Source organism: Pezoporus flaviventris, unplaced genomic scaffold, assembly GCF_033815535.1.
Source record: "Pezoporus flaviventris isolate CSIRO_AGI_PZ_B2104156 unplaced genomic scaffold, CSIRO_AGI_Pfla_v1 ptg000530l, whole genome shotgun sequence".
Taxonomy (NCBI): domain Eukaryota; kingdom Metazoa; phylum Chordata; class Aves; order Psittaciformes; family Psittacidae; genus Pezoporus; species Pezoporus flaviventris.
In genome coordinates this window covers 82,904-94,593 of record NW_026893077.1, presented here as the reverse complement: position 1 = coordinate 94,593, position 11,690 = coordinate 82,904, and the positions used below count along the sequence as shown (strand labels likewise).

The following is an 11,690-nucleotide window of genomic DNA, read 5'->3' as shown; positions in this document are numbered from 1 at the left end:
GAATCCCTGCACATCTGCATCCCTGCACATCTGCATCCCTATATAACATGATCCCTGCACATCTGGATCCCTGCACATCTGGTTCCCTACATACCAGAATCCCCGCGCATCTGTTCCCTACATACCATGATCCCTGCACATCTGGATCCCGCACATCTGGTTCCCTACATACCAGAATCCCTGCACATCTGCACCCCTATATACCATGATCCCTGAACATCTGGTTCCCTACATAGCAGCGTGCCTGCACATCTGCATCCCTCACATCTGCATCCCTCACATCTGCATCCCTACATACCATGATCCCTGCACATCTGCGTCCCTGTCTGGCTCGATCCCCGCGCAGGGGCCCCGGGCCCCGCGCTCCCTCCGCGTTCCGCCGGGGTTTGTCCCTCTCCTCCTCCCGTCGCGGGGAGCGGGCGGCTCCGTGCGTGCGCGCTCCCGCCGGGGGTGGGGGTGTGTGAGGGCGGGGCCTGTGCCGGAAGCGGAAGTGCGCGCGCGCGCGCGTGCCCGGAAGCGTGTGGGCGGCGGCGGCGGCGGTTCCGGTTCCGGTGGCCGTGCGGGGGAGGCGGCGGCGGCGGCGGCGGCAGCAGCGAGGCGAGAGCGCGCGCACCCCCCCCCCCATCGGCACCGCACCGGGGACCGCACCGAGCCCCTCCCCTCCCCCCCCCGAACCCCTCCGGACCCGGTCCCGGCCCCGGCCCCGCCCGCAGGTGGGTCCCGCACCGCCCCCCCCCCCCCCCCCCGGCCCGGGGTCGGTCCCGCCGCGGCACCGGGCACCGGTTGCCCGGGAGTCCTTGGGGGGGGAGGGCGGGGGGGCGCCGTTACCGGAGGAGGGGGGGAACCGAGAGGGAAAGGGAGGGGGGGAGGCCGCGGTGCTGCGGGTGGAGGCCCGGGGTGGGGGGGGGAACGGGGAGGTCCCGGTTACCGGCTCGGCTCGGGAGGGACCCCCCGGTAACCGGTCCTTCTGGAGGGGGCCGGTGCGGGCGAGCGGTCCCGGGGGTGCTGGCGGTGACGGGAGGCGGCGGCGGGGCCGTGCTGCTCCGCCCGGGGCAGGGGCGGGCGCGGCGGGCAGGCCGGGGCAGGCCGGCGCAGGGGGCGGCGGGGCTGTAACGGGAGCCCGGCAGAGCGGGCCCGGCCGCCGCGGCGGCGCCGGGGCTCCTCCCGCCGCCATTTACATGCTTTGAACGTTCAAGGAGGAGCCGGGTCCGAGCCCCGGGGGGGGGGGGGGAAATCCCGCACCCGCTGCGATCCCATCGGGATCCGGTTTTCCCGTTGTTTTCGGGGGGGGGGGGGAGCAGCCGGTTCCTCGCCCCGCGGCCGCTGGAAGCGATTGGAATCAGATGTGCTGGCTGGGAAGGGGGCCGGGAGCCGGGATTTCCCCCCCTCTCCCCCTTCCCATCCCATTCCCCTTCCCCTCCCTGGTCCGTGGCGTGTGTATTTTGGCAGCGGAACCCGTCTGGTAACAGGAGACCGAGTGTGTTTGGCTTGTGCCGTCTGTCTGCCGGCCCCACGTCCCGCTCCCTGGCTGGGCTTAAACCCCGGTGGGAAGCCGGTTGGGAATGCTGAGGGTCAGGGAGAGCCCAGGGAAGAGGCTGGAGGTGGCGAAATTCCATGGCTGTGGCTGATGCCGCTCTCCTTGTGTTCCGCAGTCAGCAGGAGGGAGAAAATGAAAGCGGGCTGCAGCATTGTGGATAAGCCAGAAGGAGGAGGAGGTAAGGAAGTGTAAAGGCTGAGTTGTTCCAGCCCTGATGGGAATCCTTTTCCCGGGATAAAGCAGCTCAGGAGGGATTAATTCCACCTCTCCCAAAAGCTCCCGGCCGTGGGCAAAAGCCGCTCAGACGTCGGCGAGGTTTGAGGAGAGCCGGGTTGGAAATGCAAATGAATCTTCCCGGAGGTGTTTTAGTCGTGAGGCTTTGGGATGGGGAAGGTGGAGCCCCCCCGGAATGCTGCGGCTCGTGCCTGCTTTTGCCTCCGTCGCAGCTTGCCAGAGGGCTGGTGGGTGGCGTTGGAGCACGATGCGACTTCTGCCACGCTGCCGGAGCCTGGGATTGTGGCTACGAGGAGTTGTAAAGAGAGGAAAGAAGGGAAAGGGGGGTGGGGGGTGGGGAAAATCCCTACCCCGATCCTGGCGTTAGTCCTTGTGCTGGGAAACTCCTCTGGGAACGCCGGACTTGGCAGCCGCTCACAAACATCTGCCGGCGCGGTGCAGTCTGGAGCAGGCTGGAATCGGGGGAGCTGGAGCTGCTGGGATCTGTCTGCCCTCGCCCCCCTGTGTGCCAAAAGCCCAAATCGGGATCCTTTGCAGTATTCCAGCCACCTGGAGTTTAAATTGGAGCTCCTGGGCTCCTTTTGGCTGCTTCCCTTTTGGTTTTATCGTTTGTTGGCGGTGTTGGGGGATTCTCTGAGGAGAGGAGGCTGGAAGGAGTTGGGAAATGAGCAGCTCGAGTAGGAGAGCTGGGTTTTTCTGCTTCCACACTGGTTATTTAATGGAATTGAAATGGAATTCCAGCCCCAGTGCTGCTCTGTGGTCTCCCCCTGGAGGGAACCCGATGAATCCATGGTGGGAGCCGCCGGTGCTGTCTCACTGGGTTTCTTGTTCTGTGTTTCGGTCCTTGCCAAGGTTATCATTTCCCAGAGTGGGCTTACAAGACCGAGTCCAGCCCCGGCTCCCGGCAGATCCAGCTCTGGCATTTCATCCTGGAGCTGCTGCAGAAGGAGGAATTCCGCCACGTCATCGCCTGGCAGCAGGGCGAGTACGGGGAGTTCGTCATCAAGGACCCTGACGAGGTGGCCCGGCTCTGGGGGCGCAGGAAATGCAAACCCCAGATGAACTACGACAAACTGAGCCGGGCGCTGAGGTGAGCAGCGGCTTCCCGAGCCCTGGAAGAGGTCCAGGATGAGGCTTGGAGCAACCTGGGCTGTGGAAGGAGCCCGTGGCTTTAGATGAGCTTTAAGGTCCCTTCCAACCCATTCCATAGGGCTGCACCGTGCTCTCCCTCCATCCTCGCTTGGACAACTGACTGTAGCTCTTGCATCCCTTGTGGTTCTGGGAGGTTTGCATCCCGTTTTGGGGATGGGATGGATGCCCTGTGCTTGGTGTAGGATCAGAGGAGCAGAGTTCACCGCATCACCTCCTGCGGGTGCTGTGGATCCACACCCTGGTTTCGGGTTGTCATCACCTGGATGCTTTCCTTCCGGGAAGCTTTTCCCTTTTCTCTGCTTCCCTGGCAATGGGGGTGTGGGAGGAGGCCCGAGGTGTTGCTCCACTCTCACACCATCAAGGGGACTGCTCAGAGGAAGCAATTCCCCTTTCCAGCATCCTTGGTACTCACCTCTTTGCCACTAAACCTGTGTGAGACAGAGGCATTCCCGAGGCTAGGGCTTGGAATGGGTGTTTCCCAAGCCCAGGTGACAGGACACCCCGCCAGTGTCCCCTTGTGTGAGCGTTCCTCACTTCACACTCCAAAGCCTCCAGTGCAGCTTCACCCTCTTTCCTTCAGCCCCTTCCATAGTGATGTTTGGTTTCCCCACTCTGATGTGAAGACAGTGGAAAACTATCCCCAGCTCCTGAAGTATCCCAGGATTTTGAGGCTGGGCTCCTGACAACTCTGGGCATTATCAGTCCATGACATGGACTTCGCTGCCTTACGCCCTCTGATACCTCCTGGGTGGAGCTGCCAAAGACAAACAAGGCAGCAAACACAAGACTCGGGTTCTGGAACAGGAAGGAAACAATAAATTGAACAGCACCGAGGCCGTAATTGGTGCTGGGGGTGGAAAACAGGCTCCAGCTTCCAGCCCTCCTCGTGTCCCGGCATCCCGGTGCTGAGGGAGGCAGCAGGGGCAGGTCTCCGCTTGGAGCTGGCCCTGCCGTGCTTGGTGGCACTGTGGCAACAGGCCCCGTGTGGACCTGAGCCTCCTAAACCCCGGATGATCCCTGTGTAACACCTTTGTTTGGATACCAGGAGGAGGAGGCTGAGGACAAACAGTGGTGCTGTAAGTGGGGAGGAGGCTGTGGTGGGGATTACACCCGCTGCCTCCGAGCTCCGGAGGGGAGGAAGGGAGCTGGTGATCCCAGAGCCTCCCATACCCTGCCCTCTGCAGCCCGGCGCTGCCTGTGAAGGCCATGGAATGTTTGTAATCCAAAGGGTGAGCAGAAGGGAGCAGTGTCAGGATACCCTGAGCTTTGATGGCACACATGAGCCCCGAACCTGAGGCTGGTGGAGTAATTTGGTCCCTTTCACTCAGCTCCTGGGTTTTGTTGCAGCCCAGCTTGGGTGCATGTTCTCTTCCATGTTCGGAGTCTGAGCACAGCTTCCCCTGATTTCCCCTTCCTGCTCTGTATCCCAGAGCATTCCTTGGCATCCACAGGGCTGGGGGACCCTTAACACAAGTGGAAACGAGGTAGCACCAGTGGGGTGCTTGTAGAGACCCCGCAGCCCATGGCTCTGGTCCTGGTTTGGACAGGGGTGAGGACATGTCCAGGCTTGGCCTGTTCAGCTTTCACCTCTCCTGAGGATTTCACTCTCCCCACGTGTTCTATGGAACATGATGCCTGGTGAGGTGGTTTGAAGGCTCCTGCTGAAGAATGTGTTGTGCAGGAGTGGGTGGTGGCTGGAAAATTCCCACTCGACTGATGTTGCCTTGGATGAATACCATCAAATTTGGGGACATCAGAGGAGGATGTTGATGGCCCCGAAAGAAGCAAGGCCTATAACCAGATCACCGCTTTGATTGCTCCCTTTAACTCTCCTTCACAGATACTATTACAACAAGAGGATTCTCCACAAGACAAAGGGCAAAAGGTTCACCTACAAGTTCAACTTCAACAAGCTGGTGATGCCCAACTACCCCTTCATTAACATTCGGCCTAATGGTGAGTGGGGGAGGCCGGGGTGATCCCCATCAGTCATCTCCTGGGCTTGGAAGCCCACTGGAGCAATCAGTGTGGTTGTGGTGGGCACGGCTGGCCCTTGATAAAGCCTTATCTGGAGCACTCTTTCCCTTGGGGTTGTTACAGATGGAGCTGTGGTCATCTTTGGGGGTGATTTGGAGGCATTTGGGTGTCCTCTTGGAGCTTTATGGGTGCCAGGGGCTTGCTTTGCTTTGGTGGAGGGTGGCTGTCCTTGGGATAAGAGGGGTTTAGCCCTGTGGCAGGGCCCTGGCCTCACTCACATGCTTGCAACCCAAGTTTATGGTGCCATATAAATGTGACCCTTCTCGACAAGGAGCTTAGAGGTGCACGGGGAGGGAGCACTATCAGCGAGTTCAGAGCTTACAGCAGTTTGCTCTCCTCCCTGCTTCTGCAGAGCTTGCTTGCTTCAGTTCTGCTCCTTTGCAAGCCAAAGGCACTTCTCTTTCCCACCTTCCCAGCTGGAGCTGACAGGGACGCAGTAGCCAGCACAGAGCAGAGCAGGGACTCGCCCGGGGTTGACTGAAATCACAGGTATTCCTGGCTGCTCCCTGCGGCACAGCAGGGCAGGAGAGCGAAAACGCCTTTGGGAATGGAGCATAATTGTTCCCTTCTCCTCCTGAAAGGCCTTTGAGGCTCTTGCCAGGAGCAGGAGCTCACTCTGGCTTTGTCCCCAGGTCAGCAGCGCTGCTGTGCTGTGTCTGGAAGAGGGTCCTTTGTTTGCAAGACCCTTTTTCATAGAATCACGGGATCAGGGAATGGTTTGGGTTGGAATGGAGCTTAAAGATCATTCACTTCCAACCCATGCCACAGGCAGGGACCCCTGCCACTAGAGCAGGGTGTTCCAAGCCCCTGTGTCCAACCTGGCCTTGAACACTGCCAGGGATGGGGTAGCCAAAGCTTCTCCCTTCAACCCATTCCAGTTCCCCAGCACCCTCACAGGGAAAAGCTTCTGCCTAAGAGCTCATCTCAGTCTCCCCTTGGGCAGGTTAAAGCCATTCCCCTTGGCCTGTCCCTTCAGACCCTTGTCCAGAGCCCCTCCCCAGGTTTCCTGGAGGCTTCTCGATGGAGTTGAGCCCCTCCATAGCTGGATTTGTACAGCTGGGGTGATCTGTGGCCACCTCACATCCAGAGACATCAGTGGCCGTTGGCTCCATCCAAAAGAGCCCCTTCTGGAGCTCACCACAAGGCCCAAGACAACCTCTCTCTCCCCAGCAAAGCAGAGGCGCCTGAACCCTCTTGTGCCTGGTTCTCACCTCCAGAGCAGTGCCCCAGGGCACGCCTTGAAGCTCCGTCTCGCAGGGAGAGCAAAGGGGAAAGTGGGGATTGAAAGTCGCCTCCGAAACCCCGGGGCTGAGCAGAGCAGGTTACGTGTGGGCAAGAGCTTCTCTCCTCCCCGTGCTCGTGCGGCTCCTGCCTCCCACCCACCGTGCTCTTGGCACTTGGAGCTCCCCACGGCCCTCCCCTCAGCCCTGGGGAGTCCCTGCAGGACCGGTGCTTTCAAGGCATTGTCTCCTAAGCAGACAGCAACCCTAAACGCAGGGCTTGGGAGAAGAGAAACACTCATCGAGGCGTTGTGCTTCACCTTCGTGGCAGCGGGGAGAAGGAAATGTGCTCGCCAGGAGGCCTCAGCCAAAGCACGGGGGTGTAAAGATGTAGTACGAAGCTGAGCTGCAGATCTATAATTACTTGCAGCAACGAGTCTGGGCAGTTCCAGCTCAATATTGCTCAGTGCTGTTCCTTTTCCCTGTTTGCAGCCACTCCCTCCTATCTCTGGGGCATGCATTTAAAAAAAGAAGTTTGGAGAACTGGAATGCACTTGTCTAATTACAACCTGTTTTCTTCCCTTCTGGCTGGGCATGGGGGCTGGGATAACAAACCTGTTTTTGGGGCACTGCAGTCGAGTTTCTGCTCTCGCCTCTGCTTTGGAAGGGAGAGGAGAAGCAGCGGGCGAGCTGGGGAGGTGAGAAGTTTGCCTTGACGTGGCTTGTTGTGGCACGAGCGCGCTGGAGCTGGGCTGGGGGAAGAGGAGCCAGCGAGAGCTGGCAGCAGCAGTGGCAGGAAGAGCTCCCCAGCAAAGCCTAAATCAGGGACTTTGAGTCAGCCCCGAGCGCTTGAGGTCTCCCACATTGCTCCGAGGCGCCGCTGCCGCCCGGTGCCGGGGACTTTGGTGGCACCGGAGGGTCGCACACCCTCAGCCGGGGCGGACCGGAGCCGGATCCCCTCAGCAGTGGCGCGGTTCTGAGGTGGGCAGAGGAGGCTGGAGCAGTGCAGGGCAGGGAGCAGCTGGGAAAGGCACCTCCCAGCCCCTTCTCGGCTGCCTCGTTGATGGTGTTTGTGTGTTACCCTTCCAACCGCCTGCGGGTGCAACCCGCAAAGCAGCTCCTCAGCTGGGGCTTAACTCCCTCCTCGCCCTTAACTCTTTCCCTTGCTCTCTCCTTGCCCTTCCCTGTCGCAGGCGTCGTGCCGCAGAGCGCTCCTCCTGTCCCCACGGCCTCGTCCCGCTTCCACTTCCCCCCGCTCGACAGCCACTCTCCCACCGACGATGCCCAACCCAGCCGCTTCTCCGGGGGCTCCTTGGTCCCATCCAACCCCGAAGTGCTGGGGGACGGCGGCGAGAGGAAGCCGGACCTGCCGGAGCTGGAGGACGGCTCCTCGGATTGGCGCCGCGGGGTGGATCTCATGGGCTCCCGCAACGCCTTGGGCGCCGGGAGCGTCAACCACCAGAAGCGCAAGCCCGACATCATGCTCCCGCTCTTCACCAGGCCCGGGATCTATCCGGATCCTCACAGCCCCTTCGCCGTGTCCCCTCTGCCGGGGCGCGGGGGGGTCCTCAACGTTCCCATCTCTCCGGCGTTATCCCTCACTCCCACGCTGTTCTCCTACAGCCCTTCTCCGGGGCTCAGCCCCTTCACAGGTAGCAGCTGCTTCTCTTTCAACCCCGAGGAGATGAAACACTACCTGCACTCCCAGGCCTGCTCCGTCTTCAACTACCACCTGAGCCCGCGGACTTTCCCCCGCTACCCGCTCATGGTGCCACCACTACAGTGCCAAATGCCCCTGGAGGAGCAGCCCCAGTTCCCCATCAAGCTGCAGCCTCCCCCCGTGGGGCGCAAAAACAGAGAGAGACTGGAAAGTGCCGAGGAGCCGCCGGCCCCGCAGGTCCCTCCTGCTCCCCCCAGGGTCAAGGTGGAGCCGGCGATGGACAAGGAGGCAGAGCCTGAGGAACCACCGGCGAAGGGGAAAGACAAGAGCGACAGAGAGGAGGGCCCCAGCGCGCCGGAAGAGGAGAAGGGGCCCGTCTTTGCCAGGCCGGCAGCCCCATCGTGGCACCCGGCCCCGCCGCCCCCCGCCGCGGCCGACGAGCCCCCGGAGCAAGGCGAGAGCAGCGCGGAGAAGCCCCCGCGCGAGGCCGGCGGCGAGGCGGGCGCGCAGGAGAGGCGGGAGGATGCCCTGATGCCCCCAAAGCTGCGTCTCAAGCGCCGCTGGAACGGGGACCGCCAGGAGGGCCCCGAGGAGCGCCACAACGGCCGCGTGCACTGGACCGGGGCGCTGGGCACCCCACAGCTCGGTGCCGCCGCCGCCACCGCCTCCGACACCTAAAGCGGAGCCGAGCGCTGGAACCGGCCGTGTATTTATGTAGCAAGGTTGCAGAGCGCGGGGGGCGGGCGGGGGGGGCTGGGGCTACGCCTGGTTTGGGTCATTCTAGAACCTGGGGTGGGGGGGGGGGGGGTGTCTTTGTTTTCCTTGTTGGACTGCAGGTGAGACGCGGTTCATGGCTCGCTCCGAGCGGGAGAGGCGAGGGAAGCCGGGTGCCCGCGGGCACGAGCTTCGGACCTTGCATGAACTCCAGCGGGGCTGAGGCCTCCGCCAGGCTGGAGGAGCTCCAGCCACGGTCTCTTTTCTCTGTGCTCTGGTATTTATGGAAGCAGGAATCTCCAGATTCATCTTAATTCCCTTTTTATATCCGTATCTATATCCCTATATATGCCCGGAGCCGGGTGCGATGGTGGGAGAGGATTCCTGCCCGCTCCAGACGTGCCGTGCGCCAGCCTCGGAAGCCAGCTGTGGTTTTGGGGAAGGGGATTAGGGAATATTGCACCGGCTGCGGAGCGGGGAAGCTGGGGGAAAGACAGGAGTGGGAAAGTCGCTGCTGGAAAAGGAGCTGCGTTCCCGACCCGCGGATCTCGGGATGCAGGCGCCGTCCTTTTCGCCTTTCTGGAATACTGCAGAAGCCATGAGGAAAATGTTAACAGAACATAATCTTTCAGGGAAGGGAATGGGGTGGGAAAAAGGAATAACCTAATGCCTTTAATATACGCATTAACATGTATCCTAGGGTTTTTTGTTTTTCCCCCTAATTGTATGGGTGGAGTTGGGAGATTAACGCTGGAATGATTGCGGTGAGTTCATGGAGAAGGAATGACAGGAGCTTTGTTAACTCTTATTCCCTTTGTTTGGTTCCCCATATCACTTTGACTCATGCCTTAACTACGCTTTCTGCGAGCAGGGTCTATGGACAGGAGCCGGATGCGTTTGGCCGAGGCCGGGATTTGGGATTGGAGCAAGGGAGAGCGCGGTGCGCGCCGGAGCCGAGCCCGTGCCCACGGTGTAAATCTCGCTGTATTTTTGCTATAAACCTGCTATTTCCCTACGCAGCTTTCCTTAGGCTCAGTAACTGGAGCACCGGCTGCCACCCAGACCTGCGCTTGTCTCCATGAATCCCAAAGGATTCCTTGAAAGGAGCTTGGGAAGAGCCGATGTCCGCAGGGTTAGAGCCGCACGCAGCCGGTTATTCACCCGGTCGTAGGCGAGCGGCCTGTGCGGGCAGATCCCCCCGGCCCAGGACTTGGGAATTCTTGGAGGAGGAAGCTCGTGCGAGCGCGGGATGAGTTGGAAACGCTCTTGGATGGGGCCGTTTGAGCCCTCAGTGCAGCCAGACGCCGGTTGCGGTACCCGGAGCGGGAGCGTTATCCCGGCGAGCTCCGCATCCCCCTTCCGGCACCTGGATTTATCTCCTGGAGAGGAGGAAAAAGAGGGGGAAGGAGCCCCTCGCTCCGGCCCTGGAGAAGGGGCTCAGGGAGTGAACTCAGGAATATGAAAACACGAGGCCTTTCCCATCAGTTAATGCACATCGTCGTCCCCCCCACACCCCCCGGTGCCCAAGCACCGGAGCCGCTCGGGGAGGAGCCGATCCCAAAATATTCCATAAGAAACCCACCGAAAGGAATTCAGTTGAACTGTTGTTTGGCTTTAAAGAGTTTGTAATCGGTTTGGGGGGGGGGGGCTTTGGGGAGGGGGGGAGCTTTGGGGTCGTGGGGGGGGGTGTTCTCTTCATAGCCATTGCACTGCAAACCGGGAGCTCCGCGTTCAGGGATACAGGACTCAGGTTCTCAGGACAATGGACCAGTGATGGGCTCTGCTTTGACGGGGTGGGGGGGCACCCAACCCACCCCTGCCCATGGTCCCCGCCGGCTCAGGGTGCTCCCGAGCGGACTTGGCCTTGCCGGGGTGGGGGGGTGCTGAGAAATGGAGGTGAAATTGAGAACGGAAGCGTTTTCTTTCTCTTATTCCGATGTGCCAAAAGATTCCAAGCGGTCCCCGCGCGGGGTCGGGATCTCCACGTCCACCTGTAGGAATGACTCCAGAGCATGTTCCTGTTTAAACCATTTCTGCTTTGTTTAGCCCTAGAGAAGCTGTAGGATAACAAAAAACAGAGACTTGGAATGGGACAAGGAGCCGGACGCCGAGATTTCATGGATGGGGGGGGAATTAAGGATCAACGGGAGCCGCCGTGGCTGAACTTAATGAAGCTCCAATGAGCCCCGAAGCGGGGCCACCGCTGCTGGACCCCCCGGATCCAGAGGAGGAGGAGGAGGAGGAAGAGCCCCTCTGCGGAAGCATTAACCCAGCGCGGCTCCCCCGGTGCTCCCTTGTCCCTGCCTTTATTTATTCCATAATTCTGGTTTATTTTGGGGGTTTCCAGTCATTTTCTGTTGTTGTTGTTGCTCTTTCTGTTGTGTCTTTGGGATCCTGGCTTGGGCTCCAGCCCAACATTAATAATAATGGATTTATTTCTCTTTGGGGTTGAAAATAATCAGAATTGTTTAAAGACTTCAAACTTATGATTTACTTTGGGGGGGAGGGGGCGGGGGGAAGGGGTTTTAGAGTGTTTTTAAGGAGAAACTATTCATAAATAGAACATTTTGGGGGGGGTCGATGGGGTTTGGTTGGGTTCAATCCCTTCTCCTGATGCTTTGGCTGGGATGCGCAGGGATGAGCGGACGGGGCCGCGGAGCCAGCGCGGGTCTCTCTGTACAAACCAGTGTAAAGTTGTCCCCATCCCCTCCGTTGTGCAGTGCCTTTGGACGTTCCACTTTCTAGAAAGTCTTCAAAACAAGTCAAAACCACACAAAGTTGGCATCTATATATTATATATATATGATGTAATGTTAGAGAAATATATGTATAATATACATATTTTTTTCCAGGGGTATCCGATAGCTCTGTATTTTGTTATGGAAGTTGAAAGAGAAAATACACAAAGTATTTTACCTCAAATTAAAAAGTTAAATAAAACCTTTTAACTAAGCAGCGCTGGCTTTGGTGTCCGAGCGGTTCGGGATGTGCTTGGGTGGGATTTGGGGGAGCAGCTCCTGAGCTCTGGTTCCTGCATCCCGAACCTCTGGTCCCATCGGCTGGTGGGGAGGGAGGGATGGACCAACCCGTGTCCTGTCTCCCTGGGGCGACTCGGTGGGGAGGGATGGATGCATGG

General features: G+C 59.8%; 1 protein-coding gene across 2 annotated transcripts; it reads left to right on the top strand.

The window, feature by feature from the left end:
- The first annotated feature begins 663 nt into the window (after positions 1-663).
- ETV3 (ETS variant transcription factor 3) lies at positions 664-10,160 on the top strand. 2 transcript variants are annotated; one of them, XM_061443786.1, is made up of 5 exons: positions 664-713; positions 1,653-1,715; positions 2,624-2,861; positions 4,764-4,879; positions 7,374-10,160. In XM_061443786.1, exons 2-5 carry the CDS (start codon positions 1,670-1,672, stop codon positions 8,516-8,518), a joined length of 1,545 nt encoding a protein of 514 aa, XP_061299770.1. In that variant the 5' UTR covers positions 664-713; positions 1,653-1,669; the 3' UTR covers positions 8,519-10,160. The 2 variants fall into 2 exon arrangements, with proteins under 2 accessions (XP_061299770.1, XP_061299769.1); XM_061443785.1 differs by lacking the exon at positions 664-713 and having other exon boundaries at positions 1,463-1,715.
- Positions 10,161-11,690: the final 1,530 nt, after the last annotated feature.

Bases quoted from the DNA above. Each gene is read 5' to 3' on its own strand.
- ETV3 (XM_061443785.1), top strand. From the start codon at position 1,628: ATGCCGCTCTCCTTGTGTTCCGCAGTCAGCAGGAGGGAGAAAATGAAA. The intron at 1,716-2,623 runs GTAAGGAAGTGT...GTCCTTGCCAAG, and splicing joins TAAGCCAGAAGGAGGAGGAG to GTTATCATTTCCCAGAGTGG. The intron at 4,880-7,373 runs GTGAGTGGGGGA...TCCCTGTCGCAG, and splicing joins CATTAACATTCGGCCTAATG to GCGTCGTGCCGCAGAGCGCT.